This window comes from Rhinoderma darwinii, chromosome 13 (assembly GCF_050947455.1).
Source record: "Rhinoderma darwinii isolate aRhiDar2 chromosome 13, aRhiDar2.hap1, whole genome shotgun sequence".
NCBI classification, from domain to species: Eukaryota; Metazoa; Chordata; class Amphibia; order Anura; family Rhinodermatidae; genus Rhinoderma; species Rhinoderma darwinii.
Window position 1 is genome coordinate 47,511,938 of NC_134699.1, and position 26,551 is coordinate 47,538,488.

At 41.9% G+C, this 26,551-nt stretch overlaps 1 protein-coding gene across 3 annotated transcripts in view; it reads left to right on the top strand.

Moving 5' to 3' along the window:
- The window catches only part of RHBDF2 (rhomboid 5 homolog 2), a 58,816-nt gene that overhangs the window by 20,107 nt on the left and 12,158 nt on the right, over positions 1-26,551 (top strand). For 2 of the 3 annotated variants that reach the window (XM_075846852.1, XM_075846853.1), the window contains exons 3-15: positions 9,839-9,954; positions 10,688-10,812; positions 11,761-11,956; positions 13,847-14,059; positions 14,284-14,412; positions 14,507-14,631; positions 15,539-15,745; positions 16,601-16,712; positions 20,818-20,892; positions 21,075-21,236; positions 22,939-23,045; positions 26,067-26,130; positions 26,206-26,300. In XM_075846852.1, the coding sequence (XP_075702967.1) occupies positions 9,841-9,954; positions 10,688-10,812; positions 11,761-11,956; positions 13,847-14,059; positions 14,284-14,412; positions 14,507-14,631; positions 15,539-15,745; positions 16,601-16,712; positions 20,818-20,892; positions 21,075-21,236; positions 22,939-23,045; positions 26,067-26,130; positions 26,206-26,300 (1,724 nt within the window). In that variant the 5' untranslated portion in view covers positions 9,839-9,840. The remainder of the gene's footprint in view (positions 1-9,838; positions 9,955-10,687; positions 10,813-11,760; positions 11,957-13,846; positions 14,060-14,283; positions 14,413-14,506; positions 14,632-15,538; positions 15,746-16,600; positions 16,713-20,817; positions 20,893-21,074; positions 21,237-22,938; positions 23,046-26,066; positions 26,131-26,205; positions 26,301-26,551) is intronic. The other variant, XM_075846854.1, reaches the window with a different exon arrangement.

A 26,551-nucleotide genomic window follows, 5' to 3' on the forward strand; every position in this document is an offset into this window, starting at 1 on the left:
TTAATACTAGCCCATGTAATATGAAAACACAGTATGTTGTAGCTATGTGTACAGAAATGGCCACAGGATGTTTTCCCTGCCGCACGTGTACTTTTAACGGTGGTCACTCAGACAGAAGTTATTCAGGTTGCCTAGCAACAAGTCTCCAGGATAAGTATTCCTATATTGAGTCCGTTTTTATAGCAAAATGGCTTAAACCTCCCAAAAAGACTATAAATCAAACCAACTCAAAGATATAGGAGCATGGAAACCATGGATAAAAATACAATGTATTTTTATTAAACTATGAAGAAATAACGGAAGACCTACAACGAGTTAAAAAAAAAAAAAATATGTGATCAACAAAGATGCAAACAACGCTTCAATATGTCAAATGAACATGTTTACATCAGTATACCGTGCATGAGTACCCACACTCCTACAATGCAAAAAGTATGGTAAATGCAAATGAAGATGTTACATAGGTTGGCATCAATATAATGCGTCAATAGCAATAGCCAGCTAATAATATCGATATCAGAATAATACTTCACATGCTAACATACCGCAAGCAATTTTACTTACATGACACGATATATACAGTGGTGATGAAGTGACTAGTAAAAAGAGCTTGAGAGATGAATCGGGAGTGTGTTTGTAAGTAGTACACTACCTTCAGGAGAGCAACAGACTTCACCAGGGTCCCATGGATATACCGTTTACGTCATGGTTTGTCCCACCCTTGCAACATAATCCACACCCTACATAGCCACTTTGACCTGTGGTTTTTTTTTTCTTTCGAAAAAATGTACATTTCAAATTTCCCCCATAGACTACTTGTTTTTCCTTCCTGAAAAGCAGAATTGTACTTCTGGATTTTGAGTTCTATTATAGAGCGTTTCAGGGAGTTCGTGTTTGGTACGGTTGAGAGCATTCGCCGACAGATTAGAATTAGACATAGAAAGCTCTGTTTTCACTTCCAATAAGATTGTTACGGTTTATGGATACTGCCACTCCGAAGACAACAAATTATGCAAGAAACATTTAGGCTATGCTTCAGACTTGGCAGTTTTCTCTGAAATTCTTTAGCTCGGTCTCCATCCCCACTGCTACGGATACGAGACCTGTTACTAGATTCCTCTCTAGACTTCAGGAAAACTCTATCTGCTTACGTGACTGATATTATACTGCCTATTCCCCGCTTCTGTTCCGACGACATGATCACCACTCTGTCTCCGCTACGAGAAGACCGAACTTGGCGGATTTATCAATCATGCAGGTGTACTACCTTTGAGAGAAATATTTAAAAACTACCTAGCGTATTATCTATACTTAGATCTCACAGATTTTGAAAAGTTGCCGTTAGAACATAGGGATCACCGTAAAAACAATTATCGAGCTTGTACAACCTCCTATCTCCCAACCCTCAGTTGGGTATACACTAGCATATTAAAGCTTGAGAAAAAGATCTTAAGACTACTTTTACTGAGAAGGAACTGAAGTTAATTCAATCTTTAACTCTGAAAATCTGTGTTACGATCCAAGAGAATTCCTATAAACTCCTTACACGGTTGTATTACACTCCAGTTAGAATATACCAAATGTTCCATTCAGCTAGCTCAATTTGTTGGCGATTTAATAAGGGGGTTGGATCTTTCTATCGTATTTGGTGGGAATGCCCAAAGATTATGCGTTTCTGGTAGTCAATCTGTCGTGAGACTTAAAAAATTTGCCATGTAATGTTTCCGGTCTCACCCAAGCTCTGTTTATTGGGTTTGACAATTGGGATTTGATGCTCACCGGTAACACAGAAATTAATGGAGATTTTAGTGGTGGTGGCTAAACGGTTGATTCCTCTTTATTGGAAACCGGAAGCTCTACCTGTGTACTTTGCTCCAGTCATCCTTCCCTCAACCCTGACCAGTCCCAACTGCTGAAAAACACCCCCCACAGCATGATGATGCAGCTGCCCCCACCATGCTTTACTGTAGGGATGGTATTTGGCAGGTGATGAGCAGTGCCTGGTTTCCTCCAGACATGCTTAGAATTGAGCCCAAAAAGTTTTAATCTTGGTTTCATCAGACCACAGAATCTTGTTTCTCAGTCTGAGGTTTTTTTAGGAGCTTTTTTGCAAACTCCAGGCAGGATTTCATGTGTCTTTTACTGAGGAGAGGCTTCTTTCTGACCACTCTGCCATAAAGCCCAGATTGGTGGAGTGCTGCAGTGATGGTTGACCTTCTGGAAGCTTCTCCCATCTGCACGTGCAGGGTCTTTGGAGCTCAGTCGGAGTGATCATTGGGTTCTTGGTCACCTCTCTTACCAAGACCCTTCTCCTCCGCTTACATAGTTTGGTGGAGGGGCCAGCTCTAGGAAGAGTCCTGGTTCTTCCAAACTTATTCCATTTAAGAATTGTGGAGACCACTGTGCTCTTGGGAACTTTTAGTGCAGAAGAATTTTTTTTTATGTACCCTTCTCCAGATCTGTGCCACCACACAATCCTGTCTCTGAGCTCTGCAGGCAGTTCTTTACTCCTCATGGCTTGGTTTTTGCTCTGATATACATTGTCAGCTGTGATACCTTATATAGACAGGTGTGTGTTTTTCCAAATCATGTCCAATCAAATGAATTTACCACAGGTGGACTACAATCAAGGTGTAAAACATTTCAAAGATCTAGAGAAATGGGAGGCCCCCAGAGCGAAATTTCAAGTGTCATAGCAAAGTGTCTGAATACTTGCAGTATGTCCATCTGAAATTTTGAGTTTTTAATAAATTTGCAAAAATTTCTAAAATTCTGTTTTCACTTTGTCATTATGGGGTATTGAGTGCAGAATGATGGGGGGAAAACTTGAATAGTTTTTTTTATTTTAGTGCGCAACATAACAAAATGTGAAAAAAGTAAAACGGTCAACAGATTTTCCAAACGCATTGTATATAGTTTATATTATTTATCGGTGTATTTATGCCGGGACTTTTTACCTTTTGTAGAGGAACAAACTTGCTTAAAATAAAAATGCGAAATGGCCGAATTTTTATGGTGGTGGGGGCTTTAGTGCTGATGCTTCTGCCCATTTCCATATAATATTAATTTGTACACAGGTAGGAGGGTATGATATGGACTTTTAGGCCTAGTTCACACTGAGTTTTTTGCAGGCCCGTCTGCACTCTTTGCGGCGTTTTTCGCTGCGTTTTTTGGCCGCAGGCAGAAAATGCAGCGAAAACTGCTTTCTCTGCCTCCCATTGATGTCCATGGGAGATCAGAGACAAACGCCTGAAGAAAGTACGAAGCTTCTTTTTCACGCAAGCATTTTCCGCTCGCTGGAAAAAAAGCCTCTGCCTCCCATTAAAATCAATTGGAGGCGTTTTCGGCCGTTCTTTGACGCAGTTTCCCACACGATTTTGACATCACAAAATCTCTGTGTGAACTAGGCCTTACATTGCTAACACTGGACAGTATAGAACACATTACTCTTGCCCTATGGTAGCAGAGAGTATGTAGTGTTCTCCCATATACCATATATTGCAATAACTAATGTGCCCTACAAACCATCGATGGCTAAAGGCGCTTTTACATGGGCCAATTATCAGGCAAACAATAATAACGTTCAAAGGATGCTCGTTGCCATTAATTGACCTGTGTGAACAGGGCAGAGATCAGGTGAATGAGCGAACACTCGTTCATCTGCTGATCGTATAGTTTTAAAAAGCTAAAATATTATCGTTGTCGGCAGCGCATCTCCGTGTGTAAACGGAGACACCCTGCGACATGGTAATATATGGGGACGAGCGATCTGAGTGACAAGCACTCTTCCCCATCCATAGCTCCGTGTGACAGGAGCAAACGAGCGGCGATCAACGAGCTGTCTCGTTGCAGCCGCCAAAATTGGCCAGTGTAAGATGACCTTAATCCTATATCCTTCTCAAACGCAATCTCATCACTAGACACATGCAAAAGTCCTAGTTTGAGACTTCATGTGGTGCATTATGCATGCACTCCATGGCGGTCCAATATTTAACCAAGGCACTTGTAGTATGTGCAGACCTACTGTAATGCTCCAATTGATTGATTGGAATATGATAATTTGTGAAGATCTGTGCAGTTTTATTAATACAGCTTCAAAAACGATGTTTACCTGCTTTGTCCTGACATCTGGCAATCTGATCCCGTTGTGGGCATTAAAGCTGCACGCAGATGGCCATAATATGGCAGGAGCCATACATTTAAAAAGGCTCAGTCACCACATTATAAGTGGCCTATCTGTACATGATGTGATCAGCGCTGTAATGTAGATTACAGCAGTGTTTTTTTATTTAGAAAAACTCATTTCTTTTACGGAGTAATGACCTATATTCGCTTTATGCTTATGAGTTTCTCAATGGACAACTGGGCCTGTTTTACTAGATGACCAAGTGGGCGTTGTACAGAGGAGTGTATGATTCTGACCAATCAGTGACCAATCAGCGTCATACACGTCTCTCAATTCATTTACACTGCATATCGCTATGTGCAGCCACATAAACACACTGTAACGTTACTGCAGTGTCCTGACAATGAATATACATTACCTCCAGCCAGGACGTGATGTGTATGCAGAATCCTGACCACTTCTGTAGCGTCTCTGTGATTTACAGCACAGCGAGATCTCGCTGTAAATGAGTTTACAGTGTAATCTCGCGAGACTACGCCTGCTATGCTGTAAATCCGAGAAGTGCAGAGAAGTGGTTGCCCAGGATTAGATAAAAGGCTCTGCTTTTCCCAGTAACAGTGTCCTGTCTGTCCATGGGTTGTAACTGGTATTTTAGTATTCAAATGAATAGACTTAGAGGAACTGTCGCTACGTCATGTAAGTTTAACTGGTTTACTGACCTTAAAGGGGTATTCCCATCTCAAAGATCACATTTAAATGTGTTCCTTATGTAAAGTTATGAATATCTGCCAATATATTTTATCTTTCGTACCGTTCTTGAGATCGTTTCTGTTGTATCCCAGGTCTCTGTTTCCTATGGGTACGACCACTTCCGAGACTCTGATGCGGTGGCCGCGCCTGCGCAGATGCTATCGAACTGTTTGAAGATTAGGGCTGGGTTCTCGGGGGTGTGCATTTGAAGAGCATGCGCAGTAGCTTCTGACCCAGCCACCTCTTTGCTGCGCCATAGAAGTGGATAGGACCGCTTTCAGACATGTGCAGTAGTCAGAGAGCCGTCCTATTCAGAAGTTCAGCTAATGTCTGCACATCCCAGCTAAGACGTAGCAGAGTTCTCAGAGCTGTTACGACGACGCTGGTTCCCCTAAGCACTGTTATCTCTATATGCAAATCTAGAGATAACAGTGTGAACTTTGCAAAATAAGTAAGCTCATGGTGGCAGCCCTGATAAAGGGCTCTGCTACAGTCATCTCCGCCCCGACGTGTAGGGATCCGTTCAAACTGCTTCTGACCGGGTAGTCCACTCCACCAATATTTATAACGGTTTTTACTGGCATTATTACACTGAAACAGGACATCCGGTAAAGAGAGGGGAATGGGAAACCTCCTTTACCAGTCCTGTTAGAACATTAGTGGCACAGAATATGTAGTAATATTCATAGCAGCAGTGTCGGGAGCGCGCGTACACCTACAAGCAGTGCTGTGATATCACAGCGCCACTTGCTGGATTTGTACAGAAAGGGGCTTAGTACCACCCACTAAATCAGAAAAGCCAGGGATCGAGAAGCAGGACCATGCCATGAAAAAGTGGAAAATGGGAGGTAAGAAAACATTATGAAGGGGTATAACATGTTTATTTTTAATAGAAAATGAGTTTTGGGGAAGATCATTTTTAAAAGTGAAGATGGGAATAACCCTTTAATAGTGGGGTCTCCCTGATTCCAACGCTGTTTTTCTTCCTGGATCCCCTAGCTAATTTGCTTTTGTTAACCAACAGGGCGTGTACTGCCCTCAAGCTGCCTCGCGCTGATTGGTCTGCATCAGAGGCAGGGAAGCTAGCTCCTCCTTGGCTAACTACAGCAAAGTTGCATATAGGGAGTCAACATAACAGAACAGTGGGAGCCAACACAACGTTGGTTCATATCCCTGACACTGGGTGGAATCAAGGAGACCGCGCTATTCGGGTCCATTAATCAGTTCAACTTATATGACCTAGTGACCGGTCCTTTTTAACTGCAAAGCCAGATACAGTCCATGGACAGATGTGATGCTGTTTCTGGGGGGGGGGGGGGAGCAGACCCTTATTTCTAATCCTGGACAACCTCTTTAAATGTATGGCTCCTGCTACATTTATATAGTTTATGGCAATACAGCTGACTTATTCTCTTATGCTACTGTAAATGACCATCAGTATTTACACCGTTTTAACCCTCATATAATATCATAGTAAAGGGGATTTACACTGGCAGATTATCTTGCAGACGAGCGTTCATAGAGAGATAATTGCCCTGTGTAAACCAGGGAACGATCAGCAGATGAGTGAGTTAGCGCGCGATCATCTGCTGGTCGTATCGTTTTTAAAAAGTGAAATATTATCGTTGTCGGCAGCGCATCTCCCTGTGTGAACAGAGACTCACTGCCGACATGATAATGGATGGGGACGAGTGAATGGAGTAACGACCGCTCGTCCCCATCCATAGCTCCGTGTGACGGGAACAAACGAGCACCGATCGACTGTCTCGTTGATTGGCGCTCGCTGCACCGGCTGATTATCGGCCGGTGTAAAAGGCCCTTAAGATTCCTGGTAAGTCTTTTCATTTAGCGCTTGGTGCTCAATAGCAACTGGTGATGCCAAGCGCAAGGAAATCGAGTGCCGCTAGTTGAGGACCATTCAATTATGTCACTTGGCTTAGTGGCCTTCGCTTTTAACTAATATGAAGATCTAAATGTGTCCTAAATGCTTGAGTGACAAAGGCTTTAGAAGCCATTACAAGTGACCCCTCCCCCCCCCCCTTCAGTGGGTTATCTCATGCCCTCGTATGTGTTAATCGTGCCAGTTCAATTTCTCCTATGTGTCATGCCTTTTACCCACTTCTTTTCTCCCCCAGGATTTGCATTATAAGTAAGTTGTGAGAGGTCTTTGCCCACACAGTCCCTGCACACAGAGCATGGAGTATAGCGGTTTTGGACTGGTTGTAGCATCATTGTTACTACGCTCCTACCAATTTCTCAGCACTACACATTCTCTTCTATTCTCCATTGATTCCTCCCACTCGCTGATTCATGTGTTCAACACTTTGCCTCTATTGCCGTCTGTTCTCCCACTGGAGATGATGTATTGTGCACACAGACGCTAGTAGTAGTAGCAGCACTGGCTACTAGCGCGGTGTGTATACTCTTGTCATTTTGGGGTGTTCAGTCTAATGCATGGTGTAAATTAATACATCATTGTGTTTTTTACTCGGGGTGTAATTTATTATTATTATTCCGGTTTAGAGAAGTCATGACATAGCCATGAAAAATGTGTTGTCTTCAGCCAAACATGCTTGGTAGTTCTATGGAAGTTGAGAAGATGGCAATGAGACAACTTTGACGCCACTACTAATCCCTTTCACATCAGCGTTCCTTTCCGCCGAGGGGTTCCGTCAGAGGTTTCCGTTGGGTTAACCTCTCAACACAAAGGCAAACTGAAAGCTTAGCTTCCGTTTCCCTCACCATTGAACTCAATGGTGACGCAAGCCTAGCTAATGGTTTTCGTTTGTCACCGTTGACAGGGTTCCGTCGGTTTGACGGTATCAATAGCGCAGTCGACTGCACTATTGATTTAGTCAAGAACACGAAACCCTGTCACAACGGAAACAAATAGCAACTTTTCAGTCGTCATTGAGATCAATGGTGAGGGAAACGGAAGCTAAGATTTCAGTTTGCCTTTGTGTTGAGAGGTTAACCCAACGGAACCCTTCAACGGAAGGGCAACGCTGATGTGAACAGGCCCTAAAGTATAGGAGATAATGGTATCAGACAGGAAAAATTCTGCTTTTCCTATAGACATTAGATGGTTAAAAGTATACCACAGAACTTCATGGATCTGTGTCTTTTAATACCATTGCTATTTTTTTTTTTTTTTTGTAGAGTCTCTATTATTCTTCTTTATCATAGACAAAGAAAACCCATAAACCGCTGTAGTGCTAAACAGACAGATCTAGCCTGGAAAAAATAGGTAAAAAGCCCAGGCTAGTCTGCAATACAGAAAGTAGTCAATGATTATTGGGTCCAGAAAACATCAGCTTCATGCCATTGGGAGAGGGGCTATCCTCTTGTTTGTGTGGGTAAGAAAAGTATTTTCCACTCTAGACCAAGGCCCAAGCTGAAATCCTTCTTTTCCAATCACCTAAGTTATGATGTGTATCTGAAATAAAAACCTAAAGTGGCTACTCTACCACCCAAGGGGTCCTTGTATTATGAGCAAGATTTCTTAAGACCGATTTTAATATAATTTACGAACATGTCATTGGGTTTCATGTGTACTATATAAGACTTGGTTCACACACAGATTTTTGGCCCCAAATCTCCCCCCAATGATTTTAATGAGGCAGAGGTGTTTTTGTTGTTTTCCGCAGACATTTTTTTGACCACAGCTTCTGGCTCTTAACCACCATTGAAATCCATGTGTGGCATAAAAAAAAATATTTTTACTTTACGTTTTCGTTTTACTTTTTTAGATACAGCTGCTCTCTGTTCTCTATTCAGAGCATCTGTATCGTTTGCTTTACACTCAATCCGTCAGTCCCACGGACCTGACAGGTTGAGTATTGGCGAGTTCATAACTTATATGTGATTGGTTACAGGTGAATCCTGCATGTCAGACACGCAGGACCCGCCGACACTGAACCAGTCCGACGGATTCTGGTAATAGCTAACGCTAGCTGTTCTGTATAGAGAATATTAGAACAGCTGTATCTCCAAAAGTAAAACTCTCTTTTTTAATAAAGACTAATTACAAAGTTACACTAAACACACTGACCTATTTATTTTATTTTTTTTTAAATGCCCTCAAAGGTGTTCATAGCCTTTAATATACTCGCCAATGCACCTAGAAATCTATTACTGGCACATTGAGATTTAGGTTGTTTTCTATAGATGGTTGGATATACTTTTTACTAGAGTACTGAATGTGGTCTGACTGGCTCCTAAAGTCTATTATATTTTGGCACCATTGTAGTAAAATATAAAGCTAGACCCCGTATCTTCTCATTGGCTATATGACACGTACTATTTTCCCTATTTGTGTATGGCAGTGGTGTCGGCTTTATGCTGGCACCAGATCAATGCAGTATGAAGCATTAGAACGAAAGCAACGGCCTGTCCTCGTAATGCATGGACGTGCGGAGTCCTCCAGAGCAAGAGACGTTCTTTATAGCCGCACTCCGCAGAATGTGGTCCTGGGTCTACAGTTTGGCATAGTTCCTGGGCACATAATGATCTATTTTCAGACAGTAAGCAGTCTGGTAGACAAGACTACGTTATGGTGCCAGTTTCCTGCCAGCAAGTATGTGGTCATCTGTTTTGTGTCTGTAACGCCCCATCGAATGTTTCTTTATTATCGGTTACACCTGCACAGAACTGTTTGCGATAATACTTTGCTGTTGCGTATGTACAGTATTGCACAATGCTCACATTGCTATTTTAGCAAAAATATAAAGGTGTTTTCACATCCAGGGATGCGTTCACCATCTCGACAGAAATGACAGGCTGTAAATTGCTTTATGGCTGTATATTTCTTAAATCTCTCCCATCCACATTACATGGGCTGTTGGGTTCTCCTCCATTGCTCTCCTATCAGATTTGTAGGTGATGTGCAGTGATCTAACAGATGTATAATACAGATGTGTCTTACCATGTTCGGTCTTTTCTTCTTTTTTTTCTTTTAACCAGATATGGCATCTGTAAACAAAAATGGAAGCAACTCACGACTACAAAGCCGGAAACCACCCAACCTCTCCATTACTATCCCTCCTACTGAAGCTGAGAGGGATGCCAAGCAGTTACGGGTACAAAACCAATAATTAATTGAATATTTGTTTTATATATATATATATATCTCCAAATGAATGGTCGGTGCTAAGCTTCAAATAGTAGGAGTGACTTCTCCCCATATAGTATACAACAAGAGAAAAAGAGCACGGAAGCAGCACTCAGAAAAAATGTGAAGTGTCTTCACCCAACGAATGCGACGTTTCACTTCCTCAATGGAAGCATTTTCAAGCCTTATATGTGTCCCTCCTGATCCTAAGTGGCGATCCGATCGGATCAAATTCAAACTAGAATTCTACACACTGACCTAAGAGCTGATATTTTTCGTTCTAGGAAATTATCTTGGCCTTTTTTAAAGCCATCTCCTGTCCCTGCTGTGACGGCTCCTGCTGTGACTGTTCCATAGATTCACAGTAAAGAAGGCTTGTCGCTTTGGACTTTGATTTTTTTTTTTCAGATGATTGGAGTACTCCAATAGCAATCCCATTTATTTCAGTATGTACACCGCATACATATCAAGAGCCGTTCTTGAGGACCAAATGTTAACGTGAACCTTCTAGCCTTTGGCTGTATTAAACATCCGTATAGTAAGCCACCTAGTCACAAACTCTGGTCAGTGTTACCCTTGTATAAGACATTTGCTAGCTAATTTATGTAAGCTTGTAAGAAGTAGGTTACACTTTATTAGTGATTTAAATTCTGCTGATCAGTTGATGTAAGATGTATGTATTTCCCTGTTCTGTTTTACAGACCCTTCCCAAACCACTGTACCAAAAGAGTGTCAGCCTGCAGGAACCAAGGAGGGAAGAAGATGGTGCCACAGGTGACAGGCCCACCTTTAGAAGACAGACATCTCTTTCACAAAGCATAAGAAAGTAAGGTTACTCAATGAATTTAGGCATGGACTTGTAAGGAGCTGATGGTTAACCCCTTGGGGCATGTACGTCCAAATGCACCTGCGGGCTCTGCTGAAGTTCCTGCAGGTTTACCCTCGTGAACGTTCCCTAGGTAACAGCTGGCAGCGGAGAAAGCTCCGGTGCCAACTGTTTAACTGTTGATTGTGGCAACTAAAAAGGGTTAAAGTTAATCAATGAGTTTTGTGTAACCCATAATCGTACAATGGAAAAATAGAACTCGCACCACAAAAAATACAAGTCGATGGAACATTTTCTCTATGAAAGATGCTTTTTTTGTGCAAAAGCAAAAAAAATATTTATGAAAAAAGATACATATCTGGTAGTGGCGAACGTTAATGCTCCATAGAATAAAGTAAAAATGTTTATTTATCCTGCACGGTGAATGGCATGAAACAAATACAGTAATTTTTATTCCCCCCCCCCCCCAAGAAAGAATAATAAAATTAAAAGTTAATCAATTCGTTATCCAAAAGGATAGCATTGACAAAAAATACTTTGTTCTGAAAGCGATGGATCTGTTGATTTGTGTATTCTGGAAAGTCATCGTTACACTAAGAAATTCACAGTAATCTGATGTTGGAAACAATTACTGGGTTATAGTTGCTCTGATAAGCTGTTAGGAATTTGTCCAACACATGAAACTGTCGGGCCATGATACAGAACAGGTAAGGAAGTCCTCATTCATCATGGTTTTCGGGGAAATTATAAAAAAAATGAGAATTTTTTTTTTTTGTCAAATTCTCATATTCCTGCTTGGAGGGATTATCTGCTTTAGATGACCGCTGTACATTACGGGTGGTTCACACATCGGGTAACCCCTCTAATCGGTAATTGAGAGTATACACTGTGGCAACCATGGTTGAGTATGGCAGCACAGGCTAAAGCTGGTCTTTTTTCTTTGCTCAGAGGTACAGCACAGTGGTTTGGTGTAAGTAGTAACTTGGAAGGAAAAAGACAACAGTGGCAGCGCAAAAGCCTTCATCACTGCAGCCTTCGTTATGGAAAACTTAAACCACAATACCAAAGGGATATGGAACTGCCCAGCCAGGAAACACCCTCCTTCCAGGCAACGGAGTCTCCAGCCACCTGTCGGCTGCCCAAGGTAGGCTGATCACATAGGTCACCCTTGTATACACTAGGTAAAAGGACCATATTCCCCTAAAATGCAATTTACAAGCAGAAACATTTTACTAGGATGGCAAATGGAGGAATAGTTTCCATCCTCGCATAATAAAACCCTGCTATTGACCATAAGGGCCAGCTGTGCAGCTGCCCGCTAAAAGGCATACCACTTTCCTTAGCAGTGCTGCTGTTTTGTTCTAGCAGTTGGATTCAACCACTGTGACCCCCACCAGTGTCTTTCAACCCTTTTAAGCTACTATTGTAGCAATCCCAGTAATTAGATTGGGAACATTTTTATGCAAGTCCGATAATGCACAATAATAATACACATGGATAGAAGGGCCATGTCAGCAGTTATAAGGATATCAACAGAATCCAGATAATTAAATAAGGATTGAACGTCTTCGCATAGAGGCTTAATCCTTGGACAGCGTCACTAAATATGTTCCATGGTACCTATATCGGCCCCATATCTCCAACACAAATCTGAATGGGAGGGAAAAAAATAAATTTTTGTTGCTGTTCTCTTGCAACTTACAGGAAACAGTCTGTCAAAATAAATACTTTGTCGCAGTCATTGGAGGAAGACTTCTTCCCTAACTCCCGTTACCACGCTGCTTTGTATGGAAACGGGCGTGGGGTACCCATGTCCCGAGCAGGAGGCCATAGATAAGAGATAGTATGTGCTGGTGCTGAGGTTTGCGAACACAGGCCCTCAAGTCATAAGAGGAAGCTTTAACTATATCTTAGTTGTGGCTCTAGGAAAGAAAAGTCACCAGGCACCCCTAGGAGTTTTCCCCAAAATGTCACTAAGCGATTTCAAAGAACCATCAACCTGAATCCTGCCCCGGCACACTTCATCTCCTCTGCTTTATACCCAAGAATTCATGAGTGTTAAGAGAAATAGTGAACCTAGGGTTTCAGAAAATAAGTGCGCCTGGTAGCCAGTCAAGCCCAGTTTCCGAGGGTTGAAGTTTCAGAACCGTAGAAGGAACATGAGGAGGCGGTGTATTCCCCTCTATCCAAGGGATGTGGCCGAAACAGCGTAGCAAGGCAGAGCACTACGTCTCAATGTCGACCCAGCGTCTAGTTTTCCTTTCCCTCAGTAAATTAAGGACATAGACAGGGTTGTCTTATGATAGTTCTATGTCCAGGAGACCCACGCCACCCTTTTCTTGTCTTCTGATTAAAGTTGTATAACCTAAGGCTACATTCACACGAACGTAGGCCACCTCGGACATGAAAAACTATCGTTTTCCACATCCGAGATGTACCCGTGCGGGACGCGTTGTCACGGATCCCCTACAGATTAGAATCTATGGAGGGATGCGAGACCCGCAGTACAATAGGACACGTCCTATTTTTTTCACTGACTGTTCACCCGCTCCGTTGAAACAACGGTCGTGTGGACGGCCCCATCGAAATACATGGGACCGTGTGACACATGGACGAGATTCTTGTTCGTTTGAATGAGCCCTAAGCGAGAGGCCGAAACCTTTCATATCCACTTCCTAATTCATCTCTTAACGCTAAAGATAAAATGTCTTGGCAGGGGAACTTCAAGGTCTGAAAATAATCTAAGATTTTTGGAAGAGTCCATTTTAGTTACGTCAACCCTCCCGAACTAGCATATACGCAATGAGGCAAACTTCAGGAGGTCAGGCTCTAGAAATTGAAGTAGAGTATAATTTAAGTGAAATGCATCGGGTGGGTACTTGATGGCGTTGAGTCTGCCATCTAAATGGGAAAAGTGGCCTGCATGTGCACAATCTCGTCAGAACATTCCACCTACAAGTAACCTTGCTCCAAAACATTTCTATTAATGTTATCAAGACTCAAGATCCCATTTTTATTTTATTCTCTTGCCTAGATTGTGGATCCGTTGGCACGGGGACGTGCTTTTCGACACCCCGATGAGGTGGACCGGCCAAGGACCCCTCACACGGGCATAGCCCCAGTGACTCCTGGAGTAATGTCACTGACCTCCTTTACCAGTGTACGTTCAGGATACACCCGTTTACCACGACGCAAGAGGGAAAGTGTCGCACACATGAGCTTTCGTGCAGCCGCTGCCATTATTAAGGTACGGTAAAATGAACAGAATGTATACTAAATTGTCCTTCAACTATGCGTGCAACAAAAACCTATTGTAGCGTGTGTTCCTTACTGAAGAACACATTTCACGTTGCGTTAAGTCCGTAAAGTGCCGTTTTTGGACATAGCACAACCGCTTTAAATTTATTGATTGCCTCATCTAAATGTAGTCCTTAACTTGCTGAGATACATTGTGTTCAAATGTGTTTCTAGGGTCGCCCAATACTAGACACTCCCCACAGCAGGAAAGCTGGGCAGAAATCCAGCTTTGCTTATCCCAGCTTTATGGATGAGGACACGGTGGATGCACCAGACACTCTAGATTCCTCCTTCTTCAGTAAGGCAAGAAACCTTTATCTCTCAATTCGGGTAGCCATTCCTTAATAAACATCATTCAAGCGGTTTCATGTGTTTTTTTTTTTTTTTCTTTGAACAGGTTGACATGCATGATGAAACGTTCTCTATGCCCGATGATGTCTTTGAGTCTCCTCCTCTATCTGCTGCTTATAGAGCTCATGTGCCAACTCTTGAAGATAAATCAGAGGGCTCCATTATAGCCGTGTAAGTGACCCCATGTTTGCTTAAAGAGGTTCTTCGGGCATTTTATATTAATGGTTTGTCCTTGGAATAGAATCAATATTAGATCGGTGGGGGTCCCACTCCCAGAACCCCCATCGATCATCTGACTGAAGTGGCCGTGGCAACGAATAACATGGTCTCTTCAATGTTTCTCACTTGAATGGGAGCGTAACTGTAATCCCAGGCACAGCCACTACAGATGTGTACAGCGCTGTGCTTGGAAAGCTACGTCGCCGTGACCCCTCCAGTCAGCTGATCGGCAGAGCTTGTGGGAATTGAACCCCCACCGATCTGATATTGGTGACCTATCCTAAAGGATTGGTTATCAGTATGAAATGCCCAGAGAACCCCTTTAAGGGGTAAGCCGATCTGAGATATTTATTCATATACACAGGTTATGCCATAAGTGTCTAGAAGATGGAGGTTTCAGTTTTGAGACCCCCAACTATTGGGAGAACAGTGGATACCTGACCCCTGTTCTGCCAGTTGAGTTTACCACAGGCTGAATGGAGAGGTTTTTGTGCATGTGCTAGCTCTCTTAGTTCAATTCTATGAGAGCTGAGCAGGTCTAGAAAGAGCTGAGAACACTTGCTCGGCTCGTTCCGCAACTCCCATAGACTTGAGAAGGGAGCTCAACGCATCTGCGCGGCCACCTCTTCATTCACCCTACAGCTTGAATACAGACATTTCCTGATAGGTGGGGGTCCCATAGGTGGATATGCCATAAATGCACGTGTCAGATGGCTAAACTCTTTGTTTTGAGTTCTGATCCTATTCTTTTGCACCAAGATGCATATGTTTTCTGCAACCTCTGTTATGTCTTCATGTTACTATAAAGTATATTTTAAGTGAAAATGCCTAACCGGTAATTAGGTCTTCTCTTTTCTAGCAGGAAAGAATCTATAAAGCCCTCTCCAACCTTGTCTGGCCAACCACGTAGAGGGAAGCGTATTGCATCTCAGGTGAAGCATTTTGCATTTGATCGGAAGAAGCGCCGGTATGGCTTAGGAGTGGTGGGAAACTGGTTAAATAGGACTTATAGGAGAAGTATCAGCAGCACTGTGCAGACCCAACTGGAACATATCGACAGCCACAGGTGAGAGATGGCGGTGACCTATTTAACGACCGGTATCTAGAATAAATTTGGAGAACTGAAAGCAGCCACCTGATTCCTTGAGGCTCCGCCAACGACTACTTTTTTCTTTGCAGCAGTTTTAATATCTATTCACCATTGTCTGTTGAGGTGGAGGCTTACAATGTGGACAGTAACGTAAAAGGGTTACTAACCCTAGATTTAAATAAGCAAAGAAATTTCTACATATTTGTCAGTCCGCAAGAAATTCTGAAAACTCCTTAATAAAATTACTGAACAGGCTATACTTACTTACAAGGGCAGGTACACAAACCAATACCCAGCAGAATGCAGACAAGGCACAATGCTACATAGAGGGAGGTTGCCCAGGTGCGAAATACTGAAGAGCGTCCACTCTCACACCTACTATTCATAAGGGGGGTGGCTGCTTAGTATTATCATTGCACATGGATATAGCTTCTAGAAGTGTGCCAGTCACACTGTTACATGTAGTGCACCATGCTGGCATACAGCCTATTAGTTATGCCAATACTATTAGATCAGACGGGCTGCCCAGCGCCTTCTAAGTGTACCACACAAAGCACTGACACACTATTCTCCCACAGCATTACGAGGCCTGGCTGCATCCTCAAAAGATATCCAAGATCAACGATAAATATCCATGATAAACATGAGGTATCCATGCTAAACTCCTAAATAAACAGAGAAATAAGAGTTCCATATTCTCCTAATCGCCAAAGTATCTGGAGGTAGGGGTGGGCACCTAAAATATTCCTCAAAAGGTGGACATGTCCCTTTGTGGAGATTGTAGACTCGTATATAGAAATGTATCGTCTAAATTTGTGTCTCTCTTTTCAGACCTTATTTCTCTTATTGGATCACGTTTGTTCATTTGCTTATCACTCTTCTAGCCATTGGTACATACGGTATTGCGCCCATTGGGTTTGCACAGCACACCACCACAGAACTGGTAGGTTTCACAATTGTTTTGATTTTTCTGGGATCCATGAGTTAGAAAGCTACATCATTGATTCACATTCCAAACAGTTTGAAAAGTTTTATTTTATTAACCCCAATAAGGCAATATTCAATTCAGTACAAACGTTATAAAGATGTAGTTATATCTACATGTATAATTTACCAAAATTCCACCTATTTTTAACCACGCTCTCCCCTCCTAAGTGGAAAGGGAAAAAACAAATACACAAGTTTCTCTCATATTCCCTAGAACATCGTTTCTATCAGTTTGTTCCAGAATATCAATACAAGGTTGCCATTTGGACTTAAAGTATCTACTTCTACATTCCACAGCATAGTATAGTTTTTCATACAATATGGTATTTATAGATCTGATTCTTCCATATAAGAGTGGGGGGGCTACCAGATATCCATTACTTAAGAATTTCTAAGCGTGCTAAAAACAGTAATTGAAGAGTTAATAGCACCTGTAATTTATTATATAACTTGTTCCGAGTAGAATCACCCGACAAAATCAAACTTTCATCATAAGCTGTCTCAGAGGGTGTGATCCCTTTAATTTACTGTATTTTTCGGACTGTAAGACACGGTTTTTAGCAGGAATAAATCTTGCTAAAAAGTCCCTGCGTCTTCTAGTCGGCAGTCAAGGGACCCGGCAGCGCTGGGCCCCCTGACCGCCTCTTACTTAACCCCTTCCCGACCCATGATGAGCCGGCACTTCATGGAGTCGGCTCCATACACTGCAGGTGTCAGCTGTGTTTTACAGCTGACACGCTGCTCTAACGGCCAGCAACAGTGATGGCGCGGTTCCTGGCTGTTTAACTAGTTAAATGCCGGTCAATAGCGAACGCGGCATTTATAGGGCACTTCCCATGAAGGACATTTATGACACATATCCACAAGATATGTCATCCACGTTGGATAGATGTGGGTCCCGCCTCTGGGACCCGCACCTCTCTAGAACGGGGCCCCCTAAGCACCGTTCTATCTTACTCTGCTCCGCTGTCTCCTGGCCACTTCCTGGTTAGGTAGTCGGGAGTTATGCAAACAGCCGAGTGCTGGCTGAGCTACGCGGTTTCCGTAACTCCCATAGAAGTGGATGGGAGTTACGAAACAGCGTAGCACTATGAGCTATGCTGTTTCCGAAACTCGGTAGCTAAGAAAACCGTATACATGGTCGAGTTACGGAAACAGCGTAATTCGCTGAGCTTACGCATTTTCCGTAGTTCCCATAGAACTGAGTAGTAGTTATGGAAACGGCGTAGCATGCTACGCTGCTTCTGTAACTGCCATTCCCAACTATAGGGGTTACGGAAACAGCGTAGCTCAGCGAGTTACGCTGTTTCTGTAACTCATTCATGTATTGTTCCAGCGATCTGATGATCGCTGGTTCAAGTCCCCTAGGGGAAATAATAAAATCTGTAGGGAAAAAAAAAGCTTTTCCCCTTTTTTTCCCCAGGCACAATGTAAAAAATAATTGATATCGCTGCATCCGTAAAAGGTCTGAACTATTACAATACAGCATTATTTGACTCACACGGTAAACAGCGTAAAAAAACTAAAACCCCAGAATCGTTTTTTTGGTCACCATAGCGCTAAAAACAATTAAATAAAAAGTGATCAAAAAATGGTGCTAATAAAAACTACAGCTCGTCCCGCAAAAAATAAGCCCTCACACCGCTCAAACGATGAAAAAAAAGTTTTGGCTCTCAGAATGTAGTGACACCGAACAAATAATTTTTTTTAACCAATAGTTTTTTCTTTGTAAAAGTAGTCAAATATGACACTTTCTCCTATTTTCTGTTGTCTAAAACCTGGGTGCAGCTTATAGTCTGAAAAATACGGTAAGACTGTATGCATATAGCAACATTTAACCCATAAGTCTCCCCTCCCCATACTAAAATTAACATCACACCGACACATAACTCTCTTTTAAAGTGGGGTTGACCCGGGGGTCGGCCACAGCTTTATTAACACAATAAATGTAAATAACAAATTTCCCAAATATAAAACGCAATGACCTTAACAGAGGTCAATAACAACCTGTATGCCTGCCTAACCAAGGACATGTAGGTAAATCCCCTTCTACTACCGCCTGCTGTGACATAACACCGTAATACCACATATCTCACCCATACATCGACGGTCCAAAACAAACCAATAACCACCGCATTGAGAACCATGTGAAACACATAGTTTCCTCCTTCTCCTTTTTCCTTTTTTTTTTTTATATCTCCATCCAAATAACCGGAAATATTGAGGCCTCTTTGGTTGTCGTTTTTTTTTTTTTTTTTTGTTTTTTTTTTAATTACATACACGTTCCAACACCCCCCAACTAACTTGTACCTTTAGATTAACCATACCGGAGGGAGGGAGGGAAAATTTCTGACAAAGAGGCCCACTACAGGTAAGCAGCCCCTTTTTATAACCCCTTCCCATACACTAAAACCGCCCCCTCTCCTCGGACCCCCCCCCCTGCCTAAATGACTCACCCCTGTAACAGAGAGGGGGAGGGGAGCCAACTCCTCAGCCTCACTTAATCCCTTCCCTGCAACAGTCTCTGGCTCAGCGGCTAAATGCCTGTGAGCCCCCATTACCGGACATCTCCAAAGTAAATGGATCGAGTCGGCTTCAGGAGAAGCACATTACGGACAACTAACAACGGATCTATATCCCATTTTGACTTTTTTTAGGCGTGTAATGTAATCTATTAATTACCATATAGTGAGAAAATCTATGTGCCATATTAAGCGAAACGTGTTTCAAATTACTGTGATTCGAGTCCCATTGGGGGCTCATTAATTGGAACCATGCCCCTTATTTATTTATATTAGTGAATTCCATATTATTTTTATGACCTAAACTCAAGTGAAGGGGCTGCAATGCCGATATGCCCCCCCCCCCTTTGTTCCTTTTGTTCCGTTTATTTTCGAAAGGTTAGGCCACCCATGTAAAACCCTCTCAAAATATTAGCAATAACCATTTACGACTACGGCCAGCCTTACGCTCGAGCTATCTTTTATTTTAATGGTATAGTTGTCAGTATTTGCGTTCCTTTATTCAGATTTCTGATCGTAAAAGTGATGGACCCTAAAATAAAACTGATCACACCCTTAGTGCTTTCAAGAAACCTTAACATTGGGCTATCACTACCCCCTGAACAGGAAGGGTAAGCTCTATAAATAGGGGTTCTCCCTTTTCTAATGTAGGTTCTGCTTTCATTAGTTTGTTTCGTAGATCACTAAACTCCTAACCTCCGGGAACTGACAGCTTTTCCCCTCCAGAGACTGCAGCGACATTACTACTTCTATTCTAATTAGAACAAAAATGAAAGAGTTGACAGTAAATATGTCCTTGCGCCCTGTCAAAGTGTAAAATGTCATTTTCAGCTGCTACTTGGTTATATTTGAAGAGCTGGGTGAGAACAAATATGGCCACCATTGCACTAGCTATAGGGTTTCTGATTGCTTTTTTGGACTCTTGAAATGACATGCCTAGTTAATGCAACGTTAAATTACTTGCTCCTGTGTCATGAAATAAGATTGTCATTCAGGGGCCTTGGAAAGCTGATTGATCCATATGGTTTGTAATGGTTGAATGTTAGGGTATGTTCACACGGCCTATTTTCACCCGTTTTTCGGGCCAAAAACGGCCGAAAAATCGGAAACCGAACGCCTCCAAACATCTGCCCATTGATTTCAATGGGAAAACAGCGTTCTGTTGCAACAGAGCGTTTTTCACTGCGTTTTTTTACGCGTAAAAAAACGGCCGCAAAAAAGAAGTGTAAGACATTTCTTGGGACATTTTTTGAGCCGTTTTCCATAGACTATTGAGAAAAGCTCCAAAAACGGCCGTAAAAAACGCAGTGAAAATCGCAAGTGGCACAAAAAAAGTCTGAAAATCAGGAGCTGTTTTCACTTAAAAACAGCTCTGTATTTTGAGACCTTTTTGACTCAGCGTGTGAACATACCCTTATATTAAGATTTCACGCTTCTTTTTGTTTGCTTTTTTTCTGTTGGGAAATGCAATAGTAATAATGAGATTACATACCATTTTAATGAGCTTTTTTTTTTTTCTGTCACTATTTTTGGGTGCAGGTCTTACGGAATAAAGGTGTATACGAAAGCGTAAAATACATACAGCAAGAAAACTTCTGGATCGGTCCTAGTTCGGTAAGTAGAATTGTCACTACGTGTCTCTATAATATGGTGACCGGGATAATGAGCTGTAATTCCTTGACCTCCTGCAGTTTAACTGTCCCGGACTTAGATCACAATAGGATGCTATTGTGATCGGACTATGGTCCAGGTATTGTAACTGGATTATGGATGGTAATATGCGCCCTCATTTTCAGATATCCCTCATCCACTTGGGAGCCAAGTTTTCCCCTTGCATACGGAGAGATGCCCAAATCGAGAGACTGATAAAGAGAGAAAACGACCTAGAGCGCGAGTCTGGCTGCTGCGTTCAGAATGATAATTCGGGCTGTGTACAGACACTACGTCGGGACTGCTCGGTAAGGAGTTTAGGACTAATCTGCTCACTATATTGTACCAGTAGGTGGTGCTCATTCGTCCGCTGTTTACTTTTATTTTGCTGTATGTTACATTTATGTTTTACACAAAATTAACACTTTTCTGGGCCATCTGCAGTTCAAGTTTGAGAGAATAGATCTCTGTAGGTAGATATTAACTATCCAGGCCGTTTAACCCCTTAAATGCCAAGGTTAATTGCGACCACAGTATCTAAGCGGCTATCTAAGGAAGGGGGTTCCTTCTGCCACCCCATCGGTGCTGCGTGACACGAAGCTCGGACTAATAGATTGCCCGTCAGTTTTACACTGTCTGGAAATATAGCTTTGGTCTACTGAGAATATCAAAGCATTACATAAGCAATTAATTAGTTTGCGTTTTGAAGTCTCCTAGTGAGAATAAAAAAAAAAACTGAAAAAAAAAACGTCGTTTAATGAAGTTTATTAGGAAAAAGTGTTCAGAGTAAGAATTAAATAGAAATGCGTAGAAAAAATAAAATACACGACAGCGGGTCCTGCGTGTCTTTGATACGCAGGATCCACCGGTTCTTGATCACATCTAAGTTCATAACTTAGATGTGACCGATAACAGGTGAATCTTGCGTATCAGACACACGCAGGACCCGCTGTCACTGAACCAGTCAGTGCCGCTGACCCGATGGCTTCAGGTCTCAGTGCAAGATACAGCTGCTCTATACAGGATACAAAGCAGCTATATCTCAAAAAGTAAAAATAATTTTGAATAAAAAGTAATTACAGAGTTGCACAAATCACACGTTTGTTTAAAAAAAAACACAATAATTTCAAAGGTGTGCATAGCCTTTAAACAGGTACAACTCGTCCTACAAAAAACAAGCCTTCATACACCTACATTGGCGGAAAAAAATAAAATTAAAAAAAAGTTATGGCTCTTGGAATTCAGCGAGATAAAAAACTATTTTTGTTCCATAAAATGTGCTATTATGCAAATCTAGTAAAAAAACAACTCTCTCTATCTAGAATATATATATATATATATATATCTCCTACCGACACATAGCATAAAGCTAACATGTTATTTATGCCGCACGATGAACAGCGTAACTTTAAAGCGCAAAAACTATGATGGAATTGTCTTTTTAATACCCCCTCAAAAAAAGTTTAATAGTTAATCAATAACTTATAGGTGCCCCAGAATGGGGCGATTTAAAAATACAACTCGTCCTACAAAAAAAATAGCACTCGTGGCTACGTTGACAGAAAAATGTGAAAGTTATGGCCCTCGTGTTAGTGATGAGAAAACTAAAAAAAAAATTTGCGTCCTCATGCCCCAAAATAGCTGGTTAAAGCTGATCTGTCAGTATAACATACTTCCCTAGCTAGGGGCAGCGTCCATGTGTAGGGAGACACTCCCAATTGTAAAGAACAATAAAACCCAGCGGTCAATTTATTTGAACATACGTTTCTGAAGAGAATAACGGAGGAACAGCACAACGCGCATTAGTAGAGGGAGAATAGATATTCAGTATACCAGTACATTATAGTAAAAATGGCGCAAAGCACAACTCATCCCACAAAAACAAGGAGCCATACAGCTGTTTACCTTAAAAGAAGAAATATATAATGTATAAATATAAAAAAACGTTCATAAAACTATTCCTGCCACCAGTATGAGTCTCAAGATTTTTTTTGATTTTTTTTCATCTAGGAAACATTGGCTTCTTTTGTAAAGTGGCCAGAATATGATTCTCCTTTGCTTTATGACAAAGATGGCGAGAGGAGAGTGTCCGGTGCAGTGTGCCACCAAGACCCCCGGTGAGTTTAATGGTGGAGAGCTGGATTTGTACAATTGGCCAATGCCAACTGTGGCCTACTGGGGTTAGATATTAGATTTGGGATGTAGCTCAATAAGTTTTAAACTAAAACTGACACTTTCTAATATACTCCTTATGTCAATCGCCCCTCCTTCTCCTCATCTCCTATTTCTGCAGTAACGGAAATATTACTTTCATTATACTGCCTCCAGTGGTTGGCATTGTAGTTGCATCAGACATTCTGTCATATTGGTCTGTTTTAAAAATCCTTGCTGTTAATGAATGGAAACCTTCATTGTGTCCCTCCAGTATACTCTCCCGCCCGAACTGACATTGGGCATGGTGAGACGCTCCATAATGCTTGGATGCGTTTTCAGCCTTTTGAATGTATACAATAAATGTTTCCATGTCCTGACAGCAAGCAGGGATCTCGAAATTGGTGATTGGTGATTACACGATGGAAGATATTTATCAATAATGTTACATAGATATATATTTAGTCCGCAAAAAATACTATTTGGGCTCTGTTCACATACGATTTGAGCTGATACTATATATAATATATATTTCCAACGGAAGATTGCGACGTTTGCCACTGTATAGGCATCTGGTCTCAATAGGCTCTTATTGTAAAGAAACATATACCACGCGGTATACATTTTTGTTACTGTACCTCTGGATAGCATAGCCTACTATGCCGAAACTACCGGCCCCACATATGGCAAAAGCTCAGCCTATGGATACATTCACTGTATGCATCGCTATTTTCCCCACTGCCTAGGTTAAGGGGGTTTTACACTGGGCGATTATCGGGTAGATCAGAGTTCATAGAACGTTTTATTACCGATAATTTCCCTGTGTAAACAGCGGAACAATCAGCAGATAAACGAGCAAACGCTGGACCATCTGCTGTATCGTACTTCAGAAGGTGCAGTAAATACAGGACTTGTGGATTGTAATGGACACGCTTGTTATAATAATAATTATATATAACAATATTATTATAACAGTATTTCTGCCCTGCTCATGTTCTTGCTTGATAAAGATTTACTACAGGTAAAAATAACACATACATTTTAGGACTGGTTGTCCGAGCTAAAATGTATGTAACTTGTGTCATGCTGAGCCACATTACCTGTGGGCCAGCTGCCACCCATCCCTTGCCTTGGATTACTAGGACTACTTTAGCAAAGCTGTCTGCTTGTTACAAGATGTATTGTTCTAAGTTAAGATCAGCTTCCTTGACACGTGTTCTTCTCTTGTTTTGTTCTGGAGTGGTGACATGCTGGCTTAGCTACAGGACTTTAACAGACTCTGTCACTCATCTGCCAAACATGAGGACTCCTCTCTGGCAAATTGCTCATTACTCCTCCATATTCACGAGGAGACCTCCAATTTTCCTCTTTTTTCAATCCTTAAAGGGAATGTGTCGCAAATTTAAAAAAAAAAACGTTTTAACTCTATCTTAATTTTTTTTTTTTTTTTTTTCCCTATATGGTGGGAAGTATTAAAAATTAAATAATCATTTGATATGTTTTCCTGTGTTGGCCACCAGAGGGAGCACTTCCCAGAATTACAGCAAGGTGAATAAGGGAAAGCAACCTGACTCTCAGCTGCTGTAAATGTGGGAGGAAATCTCACGCCCCCTCCCTATTTTTGGCTACAAGCCAGGAAAAGGTGTCTTCAAATTGCTAAGCATTGTCCGGCTGCCACTTTGGGAGAGTTTTTACAATGCAGCTTTTAGAAGCTATAGGACACACCAAAAGGCTGAGAATGATGAAAGTGAAGTGAATGACTTCTCAATTGACAGGTTCACACGGTGTGTATTTGACGTGGTTTTTTTTTGGTGCATTTCCCGTAACAAAACCGCATTAAAAAAACGCTTGTTTACGCTTTTCATGTACATAATTGGTAAAGTGTTCTGATAGTACATACAACGCGTTTTGTTTTTTTTACACATGTTTTTTAAAAAACGTGTTCTGTAAATAAAGAGGTGTCAAGTCAATTCCTTTACATGTAAAACGTGGCAAATGTTCCCATAGTCAGTGGGCGTCCTAATTATGTGCCAAAAAGCGCACACAAAGTGCGTAAAAAAACACATGAAAAAAACGTCCAATGCTTGATTAAGCTTTCCATTTACATCAATTGGAAAAGGAGCCGATCTTTTTTACGCAAGCGTTTTAAAAACGTGTTGTGTAAAAAAAGAACAGTGGGGGTTGTGTGTGGCGCAGTTGCATGTTGGGGCGGGATTTGTGTGTGTGGGGGGTGCTCGCCACTGATTCTTCAAAACTGCTGATAGCGGCCATGAAGGATCAGTGGTGCCCGTGCATACTCCGCTACACAAAAATAGGACACAGCTCTGCTACACACACACACACACACACACACACACACACACACACACACACACACACACACACACACCCCCCCCCCCCTCCCCACAGCCAGCAATGCTGCGTGTGTGTACGTACACACACCCTGCTATGCTCTGCTGCTGCGCGTGTCTCATTGTTCCAGCCCAGTGTGATTGTGCAGTGAAAGAAGCTGGGCTGGAACAATGAGAAGTGTATGACGCTGATTGGTCACTGCTTGGTCAGCGTCATGCACTCCTCTGTACAACGCCCACTTGATCAAAAGTAAAAATACGCCCACTTGGGCATTAAGAAAGCTCATTAGCATAAACCAAAATCGCTCCTAACGTTGTGAAAATAGATCGTTTTTTTTAAATAAAAAGCATTACTGTCACCTACATTATAGCGCCCATCTCCTTATGTAGGAGACAGGGCACTTATAATGTGGTGACAGAGCCTCTTTAATTCAATCAGTCTGAAGTCCCTGGAGGAAAGCCACACAAGCAGAAGGAGAACATACAAGCTCATTGCAGTGCTACAAGGCAACTTACTGTGCAAACGTCATTCTGTGTCACATTGGGACATATATAAAATAATTGCTAATTTGTGATTGTCCGCTTTAAGTTCTCCTGAATTTGGCCATGTAAATCTTTTTATTTTGCTTGCCCCAGGACTTGTGAGGAGCCCGCCTCCATTACACCCCATGTCTGGGCAGATGACATCACTAAGTGGCCAGTAAGTGCCATTCAATTTGTTACTTTGTTACAGAAGGTGCCATCAGGCTCATCTAACGTTTTGTGTCTCCTCCAGATTTGCACATACCAATCCAAAAACAACCACACTGGTTTTAGACACATGGACTGTGAAATCAAAGGAAGACCATGCTGTATTGGTACCAAGGGAAGGTAAGGGCCATGGCAAATGATAAGTACTGATAGACTGCAACTAGACTGAAGCTGGATTTAAAGCGTACCTAACTTCTTAGGTGAGTTTCCGGCCATGATATGACTCGTATTCTGCATTTTTTTTTTAGCAGTTCCCCCTTTGCAGGCTAGATTTCAAATTTTTCTTTTAACTAGTGGGTGGAGCCTAACCGCTATGTCTTCTATACACTGGAGCTTATACAGCAGTATAGCTGTGAATCCAGCACTTGGGT